This window comes from Cetorhinus maximus, chromosome 14 (genome assembly GCF_964194155.1).
Source record: "Cetorhinus maximus chromosome 14, sCetMax3.hap1.1, whole genome shotgun sequence".
In the NCBI taxonomy this organism is placed as follows: Eukaryota; Metazoa; Chordata; class Chondrichthyes; order Lamniformes; family Cetorhinidae; genus Cetorhinus; species Cetorhinus maximus.
The window spans coordinates 67,002,035-67,029,580 of NC_135892.1; the positions used below are offsets into that span (position 1 = coordinate 67,002,035).

Below are 27,546 nucleotides of genomic sequence, written 5' to 3' on the forward strand. Positions count from 1 at the left end.
TAACGGTGAGGCAGTTGGAGGCAGGTAGTTGCTCAGCATTTTAACCAACTGCTGAAGTTGTTCACAGAATTTTTTTTTTCCCAGCCGAAGTCTGGCAATATTAACAAATGAAATACCTGAGTACATGTTGAACTTCCTACTTTTATGACTTATTGTCCCCTTTCACAACTGGGTGCCATGGTATCAGCTATTTTCACTTCTTTTAATATTATAGAAATATCATCCCTCCCCCACCGATTTTCAACTGTTTAGGATACAGGCACACAAGCACGTAATACTCTTGTGTGCTGCAAAGAATTAGAGAACACAATAGCTGGAATTGAATACAATGATATGGAGCAGAATTAATTTTGGCAGAGATAAGTCATTGACCTCAAGCACTTCAGTGAACTTGTCACTAGCTGGATTGGTTACTTCAGCACCTTCAGTCAGATGGACTTGGTGAATCCTCAAAGACAATTCCCCTATGAGCTTGTTAAAAGTTACTGTGTATTTAGGAAAAAACTTAAAGGTATGGGCGAATAAAAATTAATTGTGTTAAAGTTACTCTTGTAACTTTTTTTTAAGAGAAGTCCTAACAACAATGTTCAATCCTTTTCAAGGATGAATTAAATGCTTTAAGCCAATAAAAGTTTGTAAAAATAGGCCATGAAGTGCAGGAAGGTGGGATTAGAAAGGGCACCTGGGTGTCATCAGGCTGGCATGGACAAAATGGGCCGAATGGCCTCCTTCTGTGCTGTAACTTTTCTATGGTTCTATGATAATTGTTATTTCATTCTTTTAAGTAAGTAGTTTCAGCTATTTGATTAAAGCAATGTTCAGCTGGAAAAAAAAACTCTAGTTTCATGTTAAATCAATTTATTACTTTTACAAGCAATTAATGGTACAACAGTCAAAAGTGCTTCCACAAGTAAAGACATTAAACTTGTAATTTTTTTTTGCAGGAAAAACAGCACTCCTGTCATTGTTCACTCCTACTGCTGAACAATCATGTACACAGGGTCACCTACTCTAATCACTCCAGGTTTTTCAATTCCATAGTGTGAGCCAAACACAGGAACAGATTTGTAAATGTGTTTCTCAGATGGGTCGCACTGACGGTACCTGAAAGAACAAATCAGAGAGCTACTGACATAGGCAGTTCTCGCAAACCCTTTCATACCAAAAAAATGAGTAACATAAAATATACAATCCATATTTAGATAGAATCAAAATTCATCCAGGCAAAATTAATGTAAATAGTGAAGGCAACTCATATGAACATCTGTTATAAGAACTAATTTATAAGACAATCCCATTTTTTGGTTAGTTTTGAATCCCAGAACTGCAATAATTAATATATATACCAGATGTTTTTTTCTTTAACCCCACCGCAGCAATGCATTCATGAACTTTCTATACTTGCTGCAATGCTTCAGCTGTTCTGTTGATGGCAGGCTGATACAGTCCTGAGTTCTGCAGCACTAAAATATCTACTTTATTTGGCAGCATGGGACTGAAGCTAGCACCACCAAATAAATACAGATGAAAATTAAATGCCTTTCCAACAGACAATCACATTGGCACCACAGAAAACACAAAAAGTAACAGAAAGGAATAGTGCTGTGCTACATGGGAAATCAAAAGGACTATTTCATTCAGAATAAAGGGCTGCACTTTTAATGCAACACATCAGAACTAAGAGTCCACAAATAGGTATCTTTTTAAACATAGTTAATCTTAGCATACCACCACTTTTCTGGTGCTTCTCCATGTGTCAAGTTAAAAAAAAATCCATGGCAGCACTTAACATGCTAAAGTAATAGAGAGCAGCCTGTTCCTAAACCCCTCCAAAGGTACTACATGTCACATGGGAAAGGGGAATAAATTACAGCTTAAATTTTACCCCATAAAGTGTCACCAATCAGAAAACTCATTCTGGGTGTGCCTGCGCTGCTGGATAACCTCATTAACTCCTGAGCTATCTGAGAACCAGATGCTCTGCAGAATATGTCTTAACTTTAACCGAGCCACTTTAATAATGCAACCAGTCTAATGTCCTATGATTTGACTGGTTGATAAACACGGCTCAGTTTTCAACAAATCAACTAACCAGTTCTTCAACTATTTCAGTATTCTTAGGCATGCAATGGAAGGGCATCCTTTGATCCATGTTCAAGACCAAGGGCAGAATTTTACAGCCCCATTTCGGCGGGGATGGGGCCGTAAAATGCGGCGAGACATTCTAACTCTCATTGACTTTAGCGGGAACGTAAAATCCCGCTGCCGTAAAATTCTGCCCCAAGTTATAAGATGGAGTTGTAGCAGTTGCAGAAAGGAATGTATCCTCAGAATCTACCATTAATTAGTTACAGAGAAGTAAGCAGTTATTACTGAAGCTTAGCAATTGCAATGGGTGGAACCATGTAGTGTGTGTATGGTCTGTAAGTGCTGTGATCAGGAGGCACAGTTAAACATCTTATAGGTTATGACACTCACCATCGCACTTATGTAGAGTTCCTGGTTGCTGCTGTCCATTTACTTAATACTCAACCCCCTTACAATTGTCCAGCAAGGGAGTGGGTGGAGGATGGGAGACATAACTCCAAGAATTTCCTTCTCACTTGGCTCCAAATAACCCAGCAAACCGATGCCTTTACAGACCAGGTGGTCCTCACAGGACAAGCAATGAGAAGTTGGCCAATGTGTTGTGATGATAGGCTACACAGTTTTATTTGGCTAAATGCCATAAATGCCAGCAGTACTTCCGACAGTGGCTAGCATCTGCATTCATGAGAGTTGTGATAATACACTCACACATCTCAGGTGTGCAGTAGTGATAATGACCATCAGCTGAGAAGTTTCCTGGCTTCTGGGCAAGAACAATTGCCAAAGATGCCTAATCTTGTAGGGCCTTCCGTATCCTTACTGCTTTCTCCTCTCAGACCTTATTACCTGAGCACAGTTGGGTGTATGCCTAAAGCCTACTTTTCCAGGTGCACTTCCTAATGGGTGCTTGATCGGCTAAGATTGAGGCAGGAGAATAAGTCAGGAGGTGCCATCATGTCTTTCTGCTCCACATAATTTCCATTATTATGCTTCTTGTAGAAACGGGTGATCTATGCCACTCAAGGAATTCCCAGGAAAGGCCCAAGCAACATAAAATGGGCAAAAAGTCAGTTATCTGTACCTTATTCCTCTTTCCCCATATAGGGTATGCCTATTCTTGGGCGCAAAGCAAATGAAAATCAGCTTTTAAGAGGAGGAACTACTCAAGGTATTTATATATAAAATTTAAATCCAGAATATTTCTTCACAGCAAGTTAAGCTATTAGAACTAGAAATCATAACAATGATAGTGAAGAACAAGCTTTTATTTTGTTCAAGGATTGCTAAAGGATGGAATTATCCGCAAGGTGGAAACGCAGAACTAAAAAATTAGGGACAATCAAAATGGATGTCAGGTTGGGAGGATTAGGGTATTAAGGGTGAATTCAATGAGCTAAATGGCTTTTCTCATGTTACCTTTTTATCCTGTGCTTCTAAATAGCTCCAATAATGACACCTAGTGGCAGAAGCGTTAGCTGCTACCTGACCCAGTTTTCCAGCTAGCACTTGGTATGGAGACAGACAAGATTGGCTTACTTAAATAAAAGATTGGCTTACTATTGTGGCATCATAACAGTCCTTTCTGGTGAGTTTCATGCAGTCCCCCCAATGCTCTGTGTGACTGTATCCATCACTAATTCTATGATATCATCAAACTCAACAATCCTCAAAATATACTTTGGGTCATCAGTGCCAATTCTCAAATGAGATGAATAAATTATTCTATGTGATAATTTTTACAATTGGGTGACCTGTTACCAACAAAGGCCCTATTTATTAGCATTTTATTTTGCTACTTTTAAGCGTTTTCTTCTCCTGAAAGTGTCAACCTCTGGTATCTCATCCGAGTGGCTAATCTTAACGTGTGACACAAGACTACGGATGTTGACAAGAAGTCTGATTATGTAGGACATTTTAACCAAGCTGATCCGATCCTCATCTAACATCTACACATGCAACAGGGACTATTAATAAGGAGCAGGAACTTCAACAGATTAATCCTCCCGTAGCACAGGATCACTGAGGCAATCATTGAATTTTTACCACTGGTCCTAGCTAATTCAAGCACAGACCATACCTTAAATTGTTTCCTGTCATGCTTGCCTTTAGCAACTGTGATATCAGGAGTTTACATAAAATGTTCTTACGAACAGAGTTATCACATCTTTCTTGCTAAATTTAGCAAAAAAAACTGTATGTATGTAGTGGTGTCCCCTGCTTAAATGTCACGTCTACTTTATTGCTAAAATAAGTCATCTATTCACACCCCTAAGGAAACCAGGACAAGGAGGCTATGACTTTTTTTGTGTGGTTCAAAGCTCTTCTGCTTCTTTTGGTGCCACAAAGGACATATTGTGACTTACGTGGAAGGCTTTCTGTCCTTCCAACTAGGTGCCAATCTGCTTCAGTCTGACGGAAAATCCGCAGGAGCTTCCTTGCACAAACATCACTCAAGATGCCACTGAGGATATAATAGGGCCCCAGCTTGCATAAATTCATGAGGCTCCTGCCTGCTTTAGATAAGTGTCTTATCCACCTGTAGAACCCTGCAGGTTCAACTTGGGGCGGAAGGAAGGGCAGATTTCCAACAGGGTAAGTAACCTGCCCATTTTTAACTTCCCACCCACCTGGTTGCCAACAGGCAAGCAAAGGTTAAAATTGATTCCTGATTGCTGCTGGAAGAATTGCAACATTAACAATATTATTGTTAGCATGCCAACTGGCTATACAGAAAGTTTGCACATTATAGATACAGATTATTCCAACAGTCTAGCTAGCATAAAAAAACTTTTTTTTCAAAGGGAAGCCACTGAAGAGAATAAGATGGAATAGAACCTTAAAAGCATAGTTTGATTTTGTTTAGGAAAACTAAGGGAAAGAATATGGAGTTTCCTAAAATAAAGAATCAACAGATGGGTGAAAGGAAAAGTCCCTGATACAATAAATGAGCTATGGATAGAATGGGCTATATGGGTAACTTGGCCATTTCTTCCTCTAGATTTTCTTATGGTTGCTGTAATACTGATTCTTAAAAATGGAAGCCATTCCATTGCTGATGAAGTGAAAATGTACCAAATTATATGGCAAACCTTTCCACTCCGAATTTCCTCAAGTTTTCCACCTCTGTTTCGTCTGGCTGAAACTTGTGGAGTGGGGGAGGGGGAATTCCTTACCCAAACCCCCACACCCGTTAAAAAAGTTGGTTTCAAACCCCCCAATTTAAGAAAAGGCCGCACCTCAGCAATAAATTGCTGAAGACAGCCTAAACGAGCAGACAGTGGGACTTCCAGCCCTCAGTGGAGGAATCAATCAATCTCCTCAATCCTCTCAGTCTCTAGCAGTCCCAGCAGCATCAGAACTCAGTAGTTGTCACATCTGGGACTGCAAGCAGGCCCAGGGAAGAAGAGCAATGGATCATTGACTAAGGTAAGTCCCAGGCTTTTAGGGCAGGAAGGGATCGGGCACCCGAGGGGAGAGGGAATGGATTTGGAGGTCAAATGGGGAGGCACGAATGTGGGGAGCATCATCTTGGAGGAGTGCCCCGATGCAGACAGGGGAGCCCTGAAGCAGATAACACCGCCCCCCCTTCCTTCCCACCTTTTAACCACTTGGGTTACAAAACAGCCTGCCCACTCCCACCCACCTGCCCATGTTAACTATATTATGGCATGGGCAGTGTGTGATTCGGGTCAATTGGCTCATTAATAAGCGCAATTGCCTGTTAATTATTTTCTTAAAAATGGAGGGCAGGCTGCCAACTTCAGAACCCACCCACCTACCGTTTTTTGGGGACCAGATCAGGGGTGGATGGGAAGGCAATAGGCTAGTCACCCGTAATATTCTACATGCCACCCACCAGCCAAAAATATGCCCAGCTGGGGGGGGGGGCAATGAAATCCAGCTCATTTTGTTAAGCTTCCTGTTTTTTTATGACATTTCCCTTCATTTTCTGTATTAATTGGCTGCCTTTCAATGTTCTGATTCCCACAGTCTCCATTTCAGTGCATCAGCAGCAGTGTGAATCATTGTGAAGCAAATTAACTGAAAATGAAATATTACGACGTCTTTCCACATGGCCAATAGGGAGAGAATTTAAAAGGGATCTCAAATCAGGAAGAATCATCAGACAACAACCAACAAGAGGGAAAAACATACTTGACCTCATCTTCACCAACCTGCCTGCCGCAAATACATCTGTCCATGGCAGAATCAGTAGAACTGACCACCGCACAGACCTTGTGGAGACCAAGTCCCGCCTTCACATTGAGGATACCCTCCATTGTGTTGTGTGGCACAACTACTGTGCTAAATGGGATAGATTTCGAATAGATCGAGCAACTCGAGACTGAACATCCACAAGGCGCTGTGGGTCATCAGCAGCAGCAGAATTGTACTCGAACATAATCTGTAACCTCATGGCCCGGCATATCCCCCACTCTACCATTACCACCAAGCCAGGGGATCAGCCCTGGTTCAATGAAGAGTGCAGGAGGGCATACCAGGAGCAGCACCAGGCATACCTAAAAATGAGGTGTCAACCTGAAGCTACAACACAGGACTATTTGCATGCCAAACAGCATAAGCGGCATGTGATAGACAGAGCTAAGTGAATCCACAACGAACAGATCATGTCTAAGCTCTGTAGTTCTGCCACATCCAGTCATGAATAGTGGTAGACAATTAAAAAACTCACTGGGAGAGGCGGCTCCACAAATACCCCTATCCTCAATGATGGGGGAGCCCAGCATATCAGTGCAAAAGATAAGGCTGAAGCATTTGCAACAATCTTCAGCCAGAAGTGCCGAGTGGATGATCCATTTCGGCCTCCTCTGGAGGTCGCTAGCATCACAGATGCCAGTCTTCAGCCAATTCGATTCACTCCACATGATATCACGAAATGGCTGAAGGCACTGGATACTGCAAAGGCTATGGGCTCTGACAATATTCCAGCAATAGTACTGAAGACTTGTGCTCCAGAACTTGCCGCGCCCCCTAGCCAAGCTGTTCTAGTACAGGTACAACACTGGCATCTACCTAGCAATGTGGAAAATTGCCCAAGATAAAAAGCAGGACAAATGCAACCTGGCCAATTACTGCCCCATCAGTCTACTCTCAATGATCAGTAAAGTGATGGGAGGGGTCATCAACAGTACTATCAAGCCGCATTTGCTTAGCAATAACCTGCTCACTGACACTCAGTTTGGGTTCTACCATGGTCATTCAGCTCCTGACCTCATTACAGCCTTGGTTCAAACATGGACAAAAAAGCTGAACCCCAGAGGTGAAGTGAGAGTGACTGCCCTTGACATCAAGACAGCATTTGATCGAGTGTAGCATTAAGGAGCCCTAGCAAAACCGGGGTCAATGGGAATCAGGGAGAAAACTCTCCGCTGGTTGGAGTCATACCTAGCATAAAGGAAGATGGTTGTTGGAGATCAATTATTTCAGTTCCAAGACATCACTGCAGGAGTTCCTCAGGGTCGTGTCCTAGGCTCAACCATCTTTAGTTGATTCATCAATGACCCTCCTTCCATCATAAGGTCAGTGGGGATGTTTGCTGATGATTGCACAATGTTCAGTACCATTCACAACTCCTCAGATACTAAAACAGTCCATCTGAAAATGCAGCAAGACCTGGACAATATCCAGGCTTGGGCTGTCAAGTGGCAAGTAACATTTGCGCCAAACAAGTGCCAGGCGATGACCATCTCCAACAAGAGAGAATCTAACCATCACCCCTTGACATTCAGTGGCATTACCATCGCTGAAATCCCCACTATCAACATCCTGGAGATGACCACTGACTAGAAACTGAACTGGACTAGCCATGTAAATACTGTGGTTACAAAAGCAGGTCAGAGGCTAGGAATTCTGCGAAGAGTAGCTCATCTCTTGACTCCCTAAAGCCTGCCCACCATCTACAAGGCACAAGTCAGGAGTGTGATGGAATACTCTCCACTTGCCTGGATGAGTGCAGCTCCCACAACACTCAAGAAGCTTGACACAATCCAGGACAATGCAGCCCACTTGATTGGCACCACATCCACAAACATTCACTCCCTCCACCACCAATGCACAGTAGCAGCAGTGTGTACCATCTGCAAGATGCACTGCAGGAATTCACCAAGGCTCCTTAGACAGCACCTTCCAAACCCACGACCACTACCATCTAGAAGGACAAGGGCAGCAGACAGATGGGAACACCGCCTCCTGGAAGTTCCACTCCAAGTCACTCAGCATCCTGACTTGGAAATATATCGCTGTTCCTTTACTGTCGCTGCGTCAAAATCCTGGAACTCCCTTCCTTTGATGTTCCTTCACCATATGGACTGCAGCAGTTCAAGGCGGCTGCTTACCACCAGCTTCTCAAGGGCAATTAGGGATGGGCAATAAATGCTGACCCAGCCAGTGAAGCCCACATCCCGTGAATAAATATTTTAAAAAACAAGGTGCACTGCAGGAACTCTCCAAGTCTCCTAAAACAGCATCTTCCAAACCCATGCCCGCTACTGTCTAGAAGGACAAGGGCAGTAGACACACAGGAACACCACCACCTGGAAGTTCCACTCCAAGCCATTTACCATCCTGACTTGGAAATATATCACTGTTCCTTCACTGTCGCAGGATCAAAATCCTGGAGCTCTCTCCCCAACAGCCCTGTGGGATTGCAGCGGTTGAAGAAAGCAGCTCATCATCACCCTCTCAAAGACAATTATGCATGGGCAATAAATGCTGGCCTAGCCAGTGACGCCCAGATCCCTTAAATGAATAATAAGATAAAGGAGCCAGGAAACTGAGGGCACGCAGATTTTCAGGCTTCAGTTGGTAATTTTTTCCAAAGGTGAATGGCAGTCAGTAATTTATTTCCACCCACTGGTACCTAATGGGCTGAAGGAAATGGGAAAGCCAAGTCTTGTTACAGCCATCTGCCAGGTCTGACCCACTTTCCTTTCACAACAAAAATCTGGACATTTTAAACCATCACACTTCATCAGGATGCCGAATCCAGCACATTGAAGGCAATTGTTGATTTTTAATTAAGGACAGTGATCAAAAGTAATTTGATAATGATTCTGCAGCACACGAAGACCAAACTGAACAAAAAGGGTGCAAAAATATCTGAGTTCTACTGAATTTAGTCACTTAAAAAAGTCATGAAATCAAGAGTAAAATCATGGTATACATAATTGAAAAGAACCAGAGGGTTGTGTGGACTCCTTCGCTGGCATAGAAAACTGACAGGCTTGACCATTGGATTTTCAGTCATCCATCCAATCTTCAATTTGGAAAGTCTCATACTTTTGCTTATCATTTTGTTTAAGAAAGTAACATCACCAAGCTAACAGCAAAAGAAATGCATGGCAGTCTGTTCATACTCTTCTGCATGGGTGGAATCCTGAGTAATGATCTTCATACACATTAATAGAGAGAAATGGGAGTGGTGGTGAGTGCTTCCTCATGGGTGAAACAAATCTGGGGAAGAGAAGTATCTATATGTAACCCTATATTTATATCTAGTAATGGTGTTCTCTATAATTTTCCTTTCATTTATTTTTTGTTTTTAGGAAATTGAGATAGTTTAAGTAAGTTATATTTGTATTTGAGATTGTTAGGAATTAGTTTTAGCTTTAATGTTTAAGTTTGATTTGTATTTCCATATCTGTGTGTTAAGAAAAGATCAAGTTAAAAGGTGTCTGCATTTCTAATGAGGGTTTACGACTGTAAGATAAGTTAAGCAAACACAAGAATAGAAAACTGGGCTGTTGCCTAGCAACAGGGGGCCCAGAGAAGCCCACAGATACACAGAAGAAACTAGAAACAGCAGTTTTGAGTTCAGTTTTGAAGGCAGCTGCCAGGCAGAAGCAGCCTAGAAGGAGCAGATAGCCAGTCCCAAGCTAAAGTTGGTTGAAAGTAGCTGCCAGAGATAGACTGGAGCAAAAAGGGACAAATAGTCAGTCGCAACCTAAAGAAGAAAGTCCCCAAATCTAAGGGAGTGTAACAGGGGAAAGTCCCAAGGCCTTCTAGTCAAAGAAAGAACATGAACCTGGAAGAGGTCCTGATAAGTGAGGTTAAGAGTGAGGAGCAGAGAAAGGCTCCAAGCTTTAAGCCTAAAGAGATAAAAGCCTGTGAGAAGTCAGAAAGTCCAAAGAGGCAAATGAAGGTCTGTAACTCTTTGCTATGGGCATGTGAAGCAGTGATATACTGTTGACAGCTGAGTCAATGAAAGAGAGTCCGTGGAAGAAAGCTTGAATGCATGTGGTGACCCAGGGAAGAGGAACATCAGAAAGAGAGTTCGAAATCCTGGAGGGGAACCCTTGCAGAGAGAAAGTGTCGGTTTGGGAGAAGATTCCAAAACAAGTTCTTGGAGAGTGGAGATTGGAAACCCTCATGTGAAAGACAGAGTTCAGTGAGGCTGGTTGGCTCATGGTGTGACAAGCGTCCGGAGCAGTTGAGCAGAGATCCATAGAATCTGGTTGAGGTGGAATCTGTCACTTGGTTTCAGAGTGTGGTGTGTCCTACCATAGGGTGCCAAGTGGTTTACATGGATTGTACTTACTGTGAACATTAGAGTATAACATAGCTTTTGTAACTTATGTTATACTTACAAATCTGTATATATCTGTAAAGGTATAGATGTGGGTGAAGGAGTATTGTAATATGATTCATCTTTACTTGTTTAATAAATATTTTATGCTTTTATTGAAAGTTCTTTAGCTGACTTTATGTTCAGTAGCCCCTCTCCACGTGTCTAAACAAACAAATAAAAGTTCGGATCTATCAAACTGGGTTCCACCCTGCGATCAGGCTTGTCCAGTGGTAACCTCAGCTGGGATCACAACATTGTTTTCTTCCTTCAGATCTTTATCTTATTTGTTTCTTTCTTTGTATTTTTTTCAACCTTTATTTGTTCAAGTTTGGGAAATTTAGAAATTCCAGTTTGATAATCCAAAACTCAAAAGATAAACAGGGAAGATACTTACTGTTATAGCATACATTACTAATTTTTAAACAAGATGATTATGCACCCTTATCCCTTCCTGCAATGAAGGAAATAGTTTGGTTTTCTGAATGTACACTTCTATTTCAGTGGAACCTATCTCTCTTCACATTAAGCATTAGCTTATTGAATTTCTCAATGCTTCACATGCTGCTCAAGAAACCTGTTCAGGCAGAACATGGCAGCAATGTTCAGCTGCACTTTATCTAGCCACCAACATATTAAACAATAGTCCTACCAAAATAATAAGAAAGCTACTTTGATTACATTGTAATTAGATTGTGGTTGTCGGTAGAGTTGCTGTGCTCTTCATCCCACGTAGCCAGGGGTCTAGAACATGACTTCTGATTATTAACATGCCCATGCTGCGAGATCTTTGTACTCAAAAATTTGGATATCTATTTAATCCATCACACTTTATCAGAATCCCTTTCCAAAATGGGACTTTTGCTGTGGCCCCATCCAATGTTCCCTTCAATAATTTCTGGACAGACAACAATCATGTGTTCTGGTTACAATCCCAGTGCCAAACCCAGGCAGTATGGAAAGAGGTTTCAGGAGGAGGTCTCACAACACTCGGATCCTGATGCTGGCTTTTTCATATTGATGCACACCCAGAACTGTTTAGCATTGATGCAAAAGTACCAGCACGTGTGCAGCTTTATAATTGTCTTGCAAGTTATCTGCTAAGTACTCTTAGGGCAGAATGTTTCGCTGAGCAGGTGGGCATGCACTCGAGCATAAAACAGCGGGTGATGACGTCAGGTGAGTGTCCCGATGTCATCACACACTTGTGCGATATTTCAGCTGGCGGGTGCATGGAGTCGGAACCATGCCCACCATCAGTTACGAGGCCAGTTTAGGCCATTAAAATGGCAATTAAGCTTGATTTAACATTGCCTGGGCGATTTCACGCTCGTTGCGTGGGCAAAACAGGCAGGCAGGCAGCCAATAATTTGCTAAACCTTATCCAAGAGCAGGATAAAAAGGGTCAGCAGCATTGCCAGTGTGAGTAGTGAAAAGTTTTGGAGATAGTTTGCTGCTGGTTGCTTATTGGTGCTTGGCAGCTTCATCACTGTTCGGGGCTTCATTCTTTGCACTTCCAGGTTTCATTTCAGCACTTATTGGTGTCTCCAAGGTCCCCGGAGGATTCAGAGCATGTGGATCCTTCCAGGTATCAGACAGCCTTCTGTTACCCTGGTAAAGGGGGTTGTGGTCTCCGTTGGTGGCACCTCCACTGAGGAGGAAGAGAGGGGCAGAAGGGAGAGGAGGCTAGGTGCCCCAATGCAGCTTCCAGGGGAGCAACCTGTGAGAGGAGAGGCGCAGGCACAAGGGGTGCAGGGCCAGCAGGGAGTCTAAGGTGGAAGGGGCCGCAGAAGATGCCATTATCCTGCTGCCAGGGTTTACAGGCGGCATGCAGCTACCTCAATGTCTGAGGTGCAGTGCCGATGGAGGCTCCACCTCTCTAGGGAGACCATGACCTCCATTTGTCAGATGATTGGGCCTGAGATCACCTCCGACTGTGTGGGTGGACACCCCATGCCAGTGGCTCTGAAGGTCACAATGGCCCTCAACATCTATACCTCCGGTTCTTTCCAGGGGTCAGTGAGAGATCTGTGTGGAGTCTCCCAATCAGCTGTCCACAGTTGCATTAAGCTGGTGACAGAAGCTCTGTTCAGGTGGGTACTGACAGTTATTTATCATATGGACGAGGCCAGCCAGGCTGAGTGAGCCAGAGGCTTTGCAGTGATTGCTGGGTACTCCCGCATCCAGGATGCCATCGACTGCACACATGTGGCTATCAAGGCGCCAGCGGCTCAGTCAGGTACCTTCGTCAACACGAAGGGCTTCCATTCCATGAACGTACAAATAATGTGTGACCACAGGATGCAGATTCTGCAAGTCTGTGCAAGGTACCCTGGCAGCTCCCATGACGCTTCCATCCTGAGACACTCCCAGGTGCCCAGGCTCTTCAGTGCTCCAGCCCAACTGGAGCGTAAAACAGCATGTATTGACAAGGTGGGTGCTGGATGACAAAGGCTACCCATTGAAAAGGTGGTTTATGACGCTTCTCCACCACCCAAGAACAGAGGCAGAGAAGCGTTACAATAGGAGTCATGCCGCCACAAGGGCGGTGGTAGAGAGGACCATAGGTCTTCTCAAGATGCACCTCTGATGCCTGGACCATTCAGGGGGTGCAACACAATACCCCCTAGACCGAGTGTCACTGGTATGGTAGTTGCATGCTGCACTCTCCACAATCTGACACTGGCAAGGGGGGACCCACTGGAGGAAAAGGATCTTGACACAGCTGCACAGGCCACAGGTGGATGAATCCAGTAGTGAGTCAGAAGAGGAGCACAGTGAGGAGAACACTGAGGGCATGGAGGTAGACCTCGGTAACCTTCAGGGAGGCAAGGATACCTTGATCCAACGCTCCTTCAGCTAGGCTGCCAAAGATCTGCTTCCACCTCATGCCAGGGCTGGCGCCTCCAATCTGGATGTCTGAAATGACCTTTACATTGCACCCAAAGTTCATTCAATGCTTGTGCAATAAAGTATCCAGCAACTCATGTCCAGCATTACATACTGGCATACCCTGCACCAGAAAGAAAAAAGGTGAAGCATACTCAAGCCATCAGAACCAAAGCTATTTTAATGTTATTGTCACGTTGAATACATAATGACATTACCATTGCTGGTGTTGATGTCCACACCAGCAGACATATAAACCAAACATAAATTAACAGAAAATCACTCGTGCACTGTCGCTCTTGTGTTCATGGTGCCTTTAACTTATGTTTCTGAGTGCTACATCTTGATGTCCCCCCTCGCTGGCAGCGGCATTGAAGGCAGCCTGCTGACTCTGCAGTCTTGTTGGCTTTGATGACCTTGGCGGTCGACCTCTGGCCAGTGGAGCCTGTGCTGGCCCCACCTGGGAGGGAGCGGCCAGTGCCATGGCTGGCATCTCGCTAGTCATCGCAACCTCACCAGATGCCACGGTCAATGGCGGAGGGGCGGAGAGGCTGCTGTCATCATCCAGAGCGCCCTGAGAGGAGCCCACAGAGACAACAAGCAGCTCATGTGCCAATGTGAGGTCGCTCTGGGCCTCCCTGCTCACCATTGCTGGACGGGCACCTAGCTGGGATACTGGGTGCCTCATCCATCTCCACACTGGCACTGACCACCTGAAGTCATTGCCTGTGTGAGGGCTTGCAAGTCTGAGCGCAACCCCAGGAACCCTTGATTCTGTCACTGGAGCTGCCTCTCCATGAGAGTCACCACTCTTTCAATGGAGAAGGCAGTGCGCTAGGCCATGAGGGTCAACGCAATGCTCATGCTCCGCATGGACTCCTCCACAACAGAGACCATGGCAAGCAGGCCCCCATGGATCTCCGCCAGATCCTCCCGCACATCCCACTGGACATCCAGCATCTGCCACCTAATGGACGACTCCAGAGGTTTATCATCTGCCTTTGACCCAGCATCGCCCTGTTCCCAGCAGTCCTCTGACTGCCGGTGCCCTGGGCACACTCTGCCTCCACCTGCACCTCAAGCGAGTGTGAAGTGTCCTCACCAATGTGCACCGACATTCTAGCTGCCGATCTAATGCCCACGCTGCTGGTATCTGCACTGGTGCCTGGTTCAGAGAGCAGGTGTGACGCAGGTGCAAATGAAGCCCAGTGGTCCTCCAGCATCGGGGTGGCCCTTCGGGGTCCAGAGAGCGAGTGCCTGCTGGCGAGTATAAGGGAGAACAAGGACACGTCACTAGTTAAAGTCATCACACTGTCACTGTGCATGCCAGGTGCCCCGATGAGACAATGGAGATCTGCATCATGGTGCCCTCGTCTTTCAATGATCAATGGGGTCTCCAGGTTTGAGGCTCTCATCAATGAAGAGACTACACTAGAATGGTTGCACAATCCAAAACTCCCACCTCTGTGCACTGCACTCTTACCTTTGTCTGGCACCCCCACTTCTCCACGCCCAGTAGCACATGGAGCTCTAGGGCACCCTGCTCAAACCAGGTGAGCAGCAGCAGGTTGGCAGGCCTCCACCTGTATGTGACCTCTCTGATTGGTTATGGCTCATCTTCTCCTGAATGGACAGAGAAGTATTGATTAGTCCACCCTCTACCTTCAGCGCCATTGCAGCCTGGCCAACCCCAGCTGAGGAACACCATGCAGGGCACATCTGAGTTGTGGCCCATGAGCCGCAAGGCACTCAGTCCAAGCGGCCAGGGCTCACCCCCTCGACCAGATCCGGCATCACTGACAGTTGAAACTCAGGCTCTAGCACTCCTGAGCGGGGTGGGGGGGCCGACAACACCTTAACACTTCTGCATACTGAGCCATGCCAACACGGTACACACTCTTCCTGAGAGCAGCAGGTCATTGAACCTCTTCCGGCACTGCACCCACATGCGCCGCACCATGCCATGGCTGTTAACCAGTGCTGCAACCTCCTCCCATGCCCTCTTGGTGAGGTGCGGTGGCCTCCTTCTCCCATCCCTGGGGACAAGGGTGTCCCTCCTGGCAGCCACCTCCTCCAGGAGGACCGCGAGGCACTCAACTGAAAAGCGGGAGCCGAGCGCCCACCTGACTTGCCCTCCTGCTTGCTGTGTCCGGCCGCACTTGACTCCATAACCTGAATATTGAAAACGCAGAAGAGACGTTCTTCCGTGGCAGCCTGTGCCGTTTTTAAATTGGCTGCAGGTCGCCATTGGACCTGGCAGCAGACAGACACCCACTCCCGCCTGCCCCTTCACGACCATTGGGGAGCCGCATTTCATGCCAGGCAGGCCTTATTGGCCCAGCATGGGCCAATCACGGGCGGTGGCCCGTTTCCCAGCCGATCACGGGCCTGCCGATCAAGCCCGCCTGCCGACCTGAAAATTCTGCCCTTACTGCTTCTTAATCCTTTTCTTCTGCTTTGCTTATTCTTGGCCTTGAATTCTTAGATCCCTGGTGAAGTGTACTGTGTGTTTTTTGAATACTTGCTTTTTAACAAACATGAAATTTCAACCAATCAGCATGCTTTGACTTTGCAGATACATTGGGCACTCACTTACACCCTATGGGCATGTCAGATACACGCTAGACAGACATATTAATAACTTGTGCAATGGCAGAGCAAATTAAAATTATTAGGTTTTACAGGTCATTCTAAAACAAGTGATAGATAACGAGATATAAAGCAACAAAATTCATAAGATTTACAAGTTCTAGGAAACTAGCGCAATGAATGAAAGACGAATTCACTCTGTTAGATGTAAATTTACTAGTATGGGAAAAGGAGTCAAAACAGAGAACATGAAAAAATGGGGCAGGATTCAAATTGTAAAAGAAGATCTAGAGGTTTTAGATTCTGTGAAACCACCAGTCTAGTAATTAACGGCAATAAAATTGCATATAAGGTTTTGGGGTGCTTTAGCATTAGATAGAGTCTACACATTCATATAAATTATAGATATAAAGAAGTCATATTGCTGCTGCATACTGTTCAATCTCCATCTGGAGTATTTTATACAGTTCCAATTACATAATGGTAGGAAGAGCATTATTTGCCTTGAGACGGGTACAGAAGCAAGGAACAAAGATGATTCCAAGTATCAGAAATTTATAGTTTGAGAAAAGGGTAAGGATACTAAACTTGTGTTCTTTAGAAAAGAGACTGAGATGTTTTCAAGATTGCAAACGGGAACTGAAAGCATGAGTCTAGGAAAAAGTTTAACAACAAAAAGTTGTATTTAACCTCCCTATCCTCCACTCAGCGGGAATGATGCGGGCAGGGGATTAAGATGACAGGAGAGTTTGTGCCATTTTCTGAGCGCTTTCTACACCCATGGACCCTTGCATGAGCTGTAACAATTTTGTGATTCTGTAACAGGGTGGATGTTGAGAGAATGTTCCCTCTTGTGGGAGAGACTAGAACTAGGGGACACAGTTTAAAAATAAGGGGTCTCCCATTTAAGATGGAGATGAGGAGATTTTTTTTCTGAAGGCTGTTGGTTTGTGTAATTCTCTTCACCAGAGATCAGTGCAGGCAAGGTCATTGAATATATTTAAGGCTCAGTTAGATTAAAAGATTCTTTTATTGACAAGGGATTCAAAGGGTGTAGGGGGCAGACAGAAAAGTAGAGTTGAAACCACAACCAGATCAGCCATGAACTTATCAAGTGGCAGAGCTCAAGGGGCTGAATGGCCTACTCCTGCTCCTAATTCGTATGTTTGTATGTTTGTATGAGGGTTCTCCTTAGTTGAAAGGGCCTCTAATTTAAATGGCTAAGTCACGTTCTAATTCACAGAGTCTAGCAAGTGAAAGAAAGCTGGTGACAGGCAGGATCAATGCCACAGGAATCCCAGAGAGTTTTCTTTTAATTTTTTAAGGTTTCTTCTGGGCATGAAAACTCCCACTGGCCCACAAGTATACCTTGCTTCCTGATACATTCCCTCTCCACTGATTCATTCTGCATCCATTCTTTCGTTGCCCCCATTCCCTCTCCTCAAACAGCATGCCAGTATGACAAAGCCTTCATTTGTAGCATGCTCAGCCTAGTTCTCTAAAATGACATACAGCAGAGGAAACAACACAAATGGCTAGTCCCCAGCTTTTTGCGATTTAAGTTTGAGACTGAAGCAATGTTAGCTCGCTCAGTCTGTTCAGCCCAACAGTGATTTGCACAGATTGAGGATGGACAGTGAGCTTAGTTTATGCGAATGTTTTCTGACTGGTTGCAAAACTGATTTATTCGGTCCAACATTCAATGTTTACTGTTACTATAAGATGCATATGTCAGATATTAATGGCCTATATTTTTAGGTTAGTGTCTTTAGTATGTTAAAGGAGCTACACAAATTGTTTCATATTTGTTTTTTATTCTTTCATAGGGTGTGGGTGTTGTTGGCAAGCCCAGCATTTACTGCCCATCCCTAAATGCCCTTGAGAAGTTGGTGGAGCTGCCTTCTTGGACCACTACAGTTCATGTGATGTAGGTACACACACAGTGCTGTTAGGAAGGGAGTTCCAGGATTTTGACCCAGCGAGTGAAGGAACAGCAATATAGTTCCTAGACAGGATGCTGTGTGGCTTGGAGGGGAGCTTGTGGGTGGTGGTGGTGTTCCCATGCATCTGCTGCCCTTGTCCTTCTGTTGAGCAAGATGCAGTCCCCACTTCATATAATGTATTTTAGTGCTAATGCAATTTGTTTGCTGCCTGAATGGTTTATATTTTAACATTTTCCATTTAAAGCCCGCTAATCTCTTTAGTCACTGATTACACCTCAACTATCCTGTTTGGATCTGGGATATGGATAGTTCTATTGGAACTCAGCGGTCTATAATTTCAACCCACTGTACTTGTCTGTTGTACAACGTACATCATGGTTATAGTGCAATGTTCTGCATAATTTGCACGTTGATAGGACAGGGCAAAAAACCAAAGACTCCTCACTTGCGCTTGATGCTGTCCACAGAAATTAGTCAACTTCATCCAGCTTCCCTTGTCCTTAATTTCCCTTTTGGTTCCATAACCAAAAAGTAGAATAGGTTATTGCACCTCATCAAGATGCAAGCTACTCACTGAACACCTGTGTCTGCCTGAAATAACTGCAGGGTTTACACACTTTAAGCAGCAACTTTGTAATTTGACAATAAATAAGAATGGCAAATGGTTAGCGATATTTGCCAAATTTAAATGTGGACAATTTAAGTGGTGGGAACTGTACAAGAGAGTGGCTGAATTCTAGCAGGGATTATTGGATAACAATCAGGAGCAGAAAGCACGTCTCATTTTACCTTCCTAACACAGCGAGTACAGAAGCCAGCTATAAAGCCATGTGACAGCAGCTATTTCAGCACAGGCCAGGTATCAATCCTGAAACTTGCTCGTCCACATGGCTCAGCAGACTAAGCTCACTGAGACATCAAGGAAGTATGTGCATAGTTAGTTGATAACTGATTGCATTAATGCGTCTTTATGGGGAGGATTTTCTCCTCGTCAGGGGGGGTTGGGCAGGAGCGGGCGCAGGCGGGCGCGTAGCTAATCGACGCCTGCGATCAGCTGCACGCCGCCATTTTATGTGGGCAGGCCAATTAAGGCCCGCCCAGCGTGACACGCACCCGGAAGCACTGTGCGCTCCCTGTGCGGGCGGTGGGGGTAGGCTGAGTCGGGGCCTGCACTCTTTTGCATGTGCGCACAGTGAGTAAAGTAAAAGTAAACACATTAGTTTGATTTTGGAAAATTTTAATAAAGAAAAAAAAATTTTAAGACCTGTCCCTGGCAGTGTCGCATGAGCTGGGACATGTCAATGAATTTTATTACAAATTTTTATTAAACTTTAAAAGCCTTCATGAAACCTCATCCCGCCCATGGATGAGGTTTCATAATAAATGCGAAGGCCGCCTGGGCTCTTTGTCTGCCCACCAACCTTAAGGTTGGACGGGCAGCTCATTTAATTATTTAAATTAGTTTTCAAATGGCCTTAATAGGCCTTTGACAGTTCGGCGGGTGTGCAGCGGAGTTGGCTGCGCGCCCGCCGAACTGAAGATCTGAATGACACAAGGTGCCCGACTGACGCAAGCCCGACATTACCGCGCATCATTTTACGCGTCAGCGAGCGGGGCCCATCCCCGCTCACCGAGCCAAAGGTTCTGCCCTATATGTACCTCTTGAGTGTCTCCAGTGGCTCCTTCCTGTTTATGATTCCTGTATCAGGATCTACTGTTGTGAAAATGCATCTAAAAGGAAGTAAAAGTAAACACATTAGGATATAAAACATGGAAAAGGTGATAGTAGTGACTAGCAGTGATGCAATGACACGATGCATTGGAGAGTCTATGTCTAGCATGAAAGATCGGTGAGACACAGATTCAAATGAAGAATGCCAGTTATCAAGAGGAGGGAAGAGAGATGCTGGACATTAAGTGTTCATTGCTGCTTATGCACACTTCCTCACATTCAGCCAAACATAATACTCTTCCTTCCCATAGGCTGCAGAAATTGTGTAGCAAGTGCTGATAAGGCAAGAAAATGAAGAGAAATGGCTAAGGACAAACCTTGTGCAATACATTCTTTGGTGCAATTTTGCAGTCCCAATCTGTATACCTTTCCAAGTATCCTAAAAATTAAAAACAGAGAAAGTAATTACAGTGAATATTTTACAGCATTTCTGTGCATAATTATTTATCATTGAATCCCATTCTACCACACTTTCAGACAGCGCATTCCAGATTATAACAACTTGTTGCATAAAAATCTTTCTTCATGTCATCGCTGGTTCTGTTGCCAATTGCCTTAGATTTGTGTACTTTGTTTAGTCACCCTTGTGCTATTTCTTTATTTACTGTATCAAGATACTTCATGATTTTGAATACCTCCATCTTGCCTCCTCATCCAAAGGACAACCCTTCAAACAGTGCAGCACTCCCTCGGTAATGCAACAAACTGTTGGCCCAAATTCAGTGCTCAAGGGCAGAATTTTGCCCTTGATGGGAGGGCAAGCCCGAAACGGGCCGCGCCACTATTTTGTGCGGACGGGCCAATTAAGGCCCGCCCAGCGGGTTAGCGACTCCCGTGCAGAACAGGAAAATAGTCGCGGAGGCGGGCGTGCTCAGACCGCCGGTTCCAATGGGGAGCCAGCAGTCTGTATAACGAGTGGCCAGGCAGCCTGCTTGAGGCAGTGCACCATGGCCACTCGAAGAGAGAGAGGGGCTGCTCTCAGAGGACAGGAGCAGGAGGAGGGGGGCAGGCTGCAGGAGAGGCCAGCAGGGGTCCAGTGTGCCCCTCGCTTCTCTGATGCCTGCCTTGCTGTCCTCCTCCAAGAGGTGTCCAGCCGTCAAGATGTTTTGTATCCGGAGGATGGGAGGAGGAGGGCTTCCCATGTCACCAGGCAGGCGTGGGAGGAGGTGGGTGACGCAGTAAGCGTCCATGATGATGTGCGGCGCACAGGCACGCAGTGCCGCAAATGATTCAATGATTTGCTGCGCTCTGGAAGGGTGAGTACCATGTTGGCCTTGGCCATTTAACCCAGCAGGTAGCCTTAGCCTTTGAGCCCCTCCCCCCCCACCCCCACGTCTTGCTGTCATTACTGCATTGGGCATTTGGCGCACGCTGGGTGGGCAAACAGGTAGTGACCATGCTTACATCAGCCTTAGTGGTTGAGGAGAAGATGGGTTCTCCCCGCAGCGTATGTTGGCGTTTGTCGCATTTGAGTAGTCTGGGGGCAACCTGCAGGGGAGGCAGCTAGACACATATTCACAACTCCAGCACATGTCTTATTGATGGTGATGAGATGGTGGAAGGGGAGCCTCAAGGTGTCGTGGCCAAGAGCCATCTGCTGGCCTCGGCACCGCACCTAGTTGCGCCTCCTTGCCATGGGCGCTAAGGCCCGTGTGTTATTCAAAGTGATGGACGCCGAATGTGTCCAAGGTGTCCGTTGGGGGAGGGGGTTGGGAGCAGCCGTACTATCTTCTGGGGACTGATCACCAGTAGTGTGGACAGGAGCCGCTGGAGGCCTCAGATGGGACCCTGTGGTTGGGGTGTGGCGTGTGCGTGTGCAGACTACATGAGCAATCAGCCCCAATAAATGCTCTTCTCTGTTCTGCAGGCAAAAACTGAGCACAATCTCAGGGAGCGCCAGAGGACTGGTGGTGGGCACGCCCTGCTCCAGCGCTTCACCCACCTTCGAGGAGCGGGCCATGGAGCTGGGGAGGAGGCAGGCGGCCAGGGTGGCAGGTGGCGGTGAGGCTGGGGTCCAGCGGCCAGGTATTTGAGGTCCACAGTCCCATCCACTCTGTGTGCCCACCATCCAAACCACTGATGGTTGCTGCAATCGTTAATGCTGCAACACTGCTCATTCACAGACTGAGACACTCTGACGTGTGGGTTATACACAAAGGTCCCTCGTCCCCTTGAGGAATTGCGTCTCCAGCACCTTCCAAAGTTGCCTTACCCCATTTGTGATCACTATCCCCATGGCCTAACATGCCAAGGCATCGCTGCTGCACAGCCAAAGACGTTTTGCATCTTAGGGGGGTTGGTACCTCCACCTCCCTTTCAGCCAGTGCGCCCCACATTACTCTGTCCAAAAGGTCCTCAGCACCTCACCTGTGAACCTCACGGCACTCAACTTAAATAAATGCCACCACGTTACTCGTCCTTGCGCCAAGGGGAAATGTTGCCTTCTGCCCACCCGTTCTATGCCCCTCATAACAGTATAAAGGTCAATAATGTGACCTCTCAATCTCTTGTGCTCCACGGCAAATGTCACAAGTGGTTGCAATATTTCCTCAGCCCCGCAACTCTCCAGGCCACAATGCATCCAAGTCAGGCACTCTCCCCACTCCAATGGCACATAACATGCCATGTAGCATTCCTGAGGCCCTGTGACCAGCCCGTCTGTATGCGCATCCAATGTTTGGGCCTCCTCTTGACTCTTTTCCACCCCACCAATGTTCGTCTCCTTAGGTTCTTGAAGGGTGAGAGACTTATGAGGCTGGGGGGGAAAGGGATGAAAGGTTTAACTGACTGTACGCTAACTGATGCACTGTCTTTGTTGTTAATTTCAGCATCACCACCGCATGGCCGCCCCCAACGACACCGGAGCCCCCCAATCCACACCTGAGGCCCAAGACATGCAACTTGTGGCACATCATTTCAGCCAGCCAGGCACCAGCGCAGACATAAACACTTCGGTGGGGAATTTACCGTCGGCTAGTGTCCCGGGTCACAGTGGAGAGGGCACTTCACAAACGCTGGAGGAGATGGCACGGACAGAGAGTGCTGATGGCGCCAGCAGCCGGAGGGCTGCAGGGGACCAGGCACATGCTGAGTCTGGCACTGATGATGTGCCTCTGGAGTTGTCACCAATGCAGCAGCTGCAGGACAAGCGGCAGGAATCACGTTTGCATCTGGCAGGGTTGCATGAGGGTATGCTTCAGTTGGTCTCTGCGATGGAGGAGTCCAGCCAGAGTGCAAGTGAAGGCATGAACCTCAGGGCAGAGCTTCATGCTTCCTCCACTGAGAGATTGGCGACTCTCATGGAGAGGGGGTTCGATCAGATGGAGACTCTTCTGATTGGGTTATGCTCTGACCTGCAAGCTCTCACAGCAGTAATGGCCACAGGTGGTCATTCCCAATGTGGGAGATGTCCTGGGCACCAAGTGTCAGCGCTCGGTGCCCATGCATCTGTGGTGAGCAGGGAGGTCCAGTGTGACCTCATGTCGGCGCAGCAAATGCCTGTCGTCACTGCGAGCTCCTCTCAGGGCACTCCGGATGAGGGCAGCAGCTCCTCCGCCCCTCTGCCAGTCAACGTTGCTTCCGTTGAGGCTGCGACAACTGAGGAGATGCCAGTTCTGAAACTGGCCACTCCCTCCCAGGCGGGTCCATCACAGGCTCCATGGGCCAGAGGACGCCCGCCAAGGTCATTGAGGCCAACAGGACAGCAGAGTCAGCAGGCAGTCTCACAAGCCACTCCTACCGACGGAGCGGCACCTAGACATAGCACCCGCAAACGAAAGCATAATGCACGTAAGGTACTCCACGGGTATGTCACTGGTGATTTTGTGTTGGCCTTAGATTAGGGAACAAATACTTGTGTTTGTCATAGAGACATTTCTGTTTTATGTTGGACTGAATAAAGTCCACTATTCTGACCATGGCTGAGGGTGTTTCCTTTGGGCTGCATTTGTTTTTTTCACAGACATCTCATGAGTGTTGGAGTGGACATTGATGTTTCTGTACTAAGCCCTTAGTTGCAGCTGATGAGGTGGAAGATGTAGCACCTAAGTGCCACGTCTGGAAGCACCAGGCAATGCTGGTCCTGCTGATCCATGTGTGTGGAGCTAGCTGAAGGTTCATTGGATTAAATTGTCCCGGGTGTCCCTGCCCCCTTGGTGTAATTGCGGGTCGGCGTGCTGCCCCTCATCATCGCTCTGTGCTTCCTCATCCTCTGAGCCACTGCTGGATTCATCATGTGCAGCCTCATCCACTGCGTCAAGGTCTTCATCGTCAACTGCATCCCCCCCTTTCCAGCGCAAGAATGTGCAGAGCGCAGCATGCAACCACTATCACAGAGATGCGATCTGGGGGGTACTGGAGTGCGCCCCTGAATGGTTCAGGCAGCGGAAGTGCATCTTGAGAAGACCGATGGTTCTCTCCACCACAGCCCTTGTGGTGCCCTGGCACCTATTGTAGCGCTGCTCAGCTTCTGTTCTTGGATGGCAGAGAGGCGTCATGAGCCACCTTCTGAGGGGATAGCCCTTGTCACCCTGCAGCCATCCATCCAGCTGAGCCGGAACACTGAAGAGCCCCGGCACCTGGGAGTGTCTGAGGATGTAGGCGTTGTGGGAGCTGCCTGGGTACCTTGCACAAACTTGTAGAATCTGCTTCCTGTGATCACACACTATCTGCACGTTCATGGAGTGGAAGCCCTTCCGGTTGATGAAGGCACTGGGCTCACCTGCTGGCGCCATGATGGCCACGTGTGTGCAGTCTATTGCACCCTGGATGCGGGGGAAGCCAGCAATGGCCGCGAAGCCTCTGGTTCGCTGTGCCTGACTTGCCTGGTCGCAGCGGAAGTGGATGAAGGTCAAAGCCCGTCTGAACAAAGTGTCTGTGACCTGCTTGACACAAGTGTGCACAGCTGATTGGGAGACACCGCAAAGATCACCCACCGAGCCCTGGAAGGAGCCAGAGGCATAGAAGTTGAGGGCAGCTGTGAACTTCAGAGCCACTGGCATGGGGTGTCCATCCACACAGTTAGGGGAGATCTCAGGGCCAATCATCTGACAAATATAGTTGACTGTCTCCCTTGAGAGATGGAGCCTCCTGCATCTCAGTCATATTGAGGTAGCTGCTTCGCCGCCTGTATACCCTGGCAGCAGGATAGTGGCGTCTTCTGTGGCCCCTTCCACCTTGGACAACCTCTTAGCCCTGCGCCCCTTGTGCCTGCGCCTGGCCTCCGAAAGGTGGCTCCCCGGGAGGCTGACTGTCCACTCCTGGCCTCCTCCTTATTTTATCCCTCCCTTCCTCCTCAGAGGAGCTGCCTCCAGTGGAGATGTCAGAACCCACACCCAAGCTAAATGGAGGCCTCCGGAAAGCTGCAGGCCCAAGAAAGATAACTGTCTGCAGACTGGTTTCAAAGTACACAAAAAGCTCTTGGAAATCGATGTGAACTGTTAACAATCACACAGGCAACTTTGAAACACTTTCTGCATTAAATACTTCATGAAAAACATGAACAACCCCTCTGAGTCCACATATCCCAGCAGTGCATGAGTTTTATTAAAAAATCTCCTACCCGCCTGCCTGTTGGGCCCGTTCGCCGAGCCGAAGTTCGCACGGGCCCCTCAAAATCGTCGACAATTGGCAAGTTAAGGGCCTTAACGAGGCCTTTAATTAATGGCGGGCACGCGTCCCACTGCTGTGTGCGCCCGCCAACTGAAATATCGTGATGCCGCGCGCTGACGTCGGGGTGCTCGCGCGACATTTTAAGCACTGACGTGCCGGCTCCGCCACCCGCATGTCAGCCAGAAAATTCTGCCCCAAGTTTCCAAAGTAGGATATGAACCCACCACCTTCAGATTCCGAGTTAAGAGTGCAAAAAAGCTGATGCTGCTTTGGGTGCAACCTCGAAATAAAACACGTTTGCACAACACTATATTCTCTGCAAGATTCTCTGGTCACCACTGATTGGTTTTAAAACATGAAGTACAGAGTACACATTAATTTTTGTTCATTTCCATGCAAATGTAAGTAAACTCTTCACCTCTGCATATGGTTTGCAATCCTTCACTACTACCACAGGCCTGAAATTCTCCATTTTAACCTTTTTCTCCAACTTGGTATTTAAATCTTCCACAGTCGCCTCCGACATCATCATGCAGGAACTGGTATCATTGTAGACAGTCTACAACAGGGAGTAGAAAAGATAGACCTCATTTCAGTGAATGATTTCTACAGGAGATAAATTGGAGAAACGAGAGATTTACAGGAGCAGGATATTATTTTAACCTTTCACTCAAGTTGGCAATGCATTATTAATACCCTCGAATGAACAGTGAAAATCCGCATGGGCAATGAGAGACTTCTACAGCCTCTTAAGAGAATACATTTATTAAATCTTAATATCTACTATGATATTAATTTGTATTTCAAACTACCTAACCTCCCTTAGAGTTTCTTATAGTTTGGAATTAAGAGCACAATCACATTTAGCTGCGTTTAATCTGGTCTGTCCCTTTAAGTCCATTGGTTAGGAGCTTCTTGAGAAAATTTTTTTTAAATATATTTGTTTATGGGACATGTATCTCTCTGGCAAAGCCAGCATTCATTGCCAATGCCTAATTGCCCTTGTGAAGGTGGTGGTGAGTCGCCTTCTTGAACCGCTGGAGTCCACGTGATGTAGGTGGACCCCTGTGTTGTTATGGAGTGAGTTCCAGAATTTTAATCCAGCGATGATAAAGGAAATACAATATAATAGGCATGTTCTGCAGTGAACTAAAGGTTGACTGCAGATTATATGTTTGTAGGCGGGCAACATTAAGGGAACTCTCCAGCCCTTTGGAAGAGGCCATGCTATTAAAGACAGAAAGAAAAAAACTGTAGGAAGTGACTAGTTTTCCAGATTTTTTTTAATTTTAATTTTTAGAAGGTTATTCAATTTAAATATATTGGGCATATACTGGATGCAAGAGTTTCATATATCCTAGCAGGTATCTCATGGCATTACTCATGGCGAGTCAGGGATTAGACTGTTGCAAAGGGGTGTTTGGACATGGAAGGGGAAGAGATGCACATCTTCACTTAAAATATTTGGGAAGAAGCCTGTAAGATATCTGTTTGAAAAAATGTGTTTTTGACTGCTTTTTGCAAAATAGCACTTTCCTTTCCCATTGTATGCAGGGAGATAAATAAATGTATTCCTTTCACATAATGCAAACAAAAAAGTTGCATAAATAATTGTCTCTGTATATCTTATGGGCATGGTTAGCAACACCATACCTAGGATATCAAATCTGCATTCTGTCCCATCTGCCTAAGAGTGTAGCTTTTATAAGTGACAAAAAGTTTAAACTTCAAGATTTAATTCCAGAATACATGCACCAACAATCCCAGCAATTGCTGCAGAATTGTGTCCACTGGTGGCCTCTAACACTGCCACAGCTGGAGTTTAAGTTTATACATGCACCAACATCACAGGGGAGCAATACTGGGGTCTGCCTCTCACGCAGATCTGTAAATCTAGCATAGCTTGTCGCTTCTAGGGGCACAAGGGCACTGAGACAAACCCCCCCCCACAACCACCCTACTGCTCATCTGGCCCTTCCATAAAAGCTCTGCAGTAAGCCTAGTGCAAAAGGTAAAGAGGTTGCAAAGCAGTTGCTGAAAAATAATTATTTTTTTACTTTAGCCTTCAACTGGCGAGTCCATTGTTGCTACTGATACAGTGAATCTCTCTG

General features: G+C 46.3%; 1 protein-coding gene across 2 annotated transcripts in view; it reads right to left on the reverse strand.

The window, feature by feature from the left end:
* Nucleotides 1–841: 841 nt before the first annotated feature.
* marc1 (mitochondrial amidoxime reducing component 1) overlaps nt 842–27,546 on the reverse strand; it is a 40,555-nt gene continuing 13,850 nt past the window's right edge. The window contains exons 4-8 of one of the 2 annotated variants that reach the window (XR_013578688.1): nt 25,854–25,994; nt 20,143–20,204; nt 19,753–19,824; nt 15,045–15,184; nt 967–1,104 (exon numbers count right to left, since the gene is read on the reverse strand). Coding sequence is in view for 1 of the 2 variants with exons in the window: in XM_078557015.1 (XP_078413141.1) it covers nt 975–1,104; nt 19,753–19,824; nt 20,143–20,204; nt 25,854–25,994 (405 nt within the window). In the remaining variant the exon portion in view is untranslated. Of the gene's footprint in view, nt 1,105–15,044; nt 15,185–19,752; nt 19,825–20,142; nt 20,205–25,853; nt 25,995–27,546 lie in introns of both variants that reach the window. The other variant, XM_078557015.1, reaches the window with a different exon arrangement.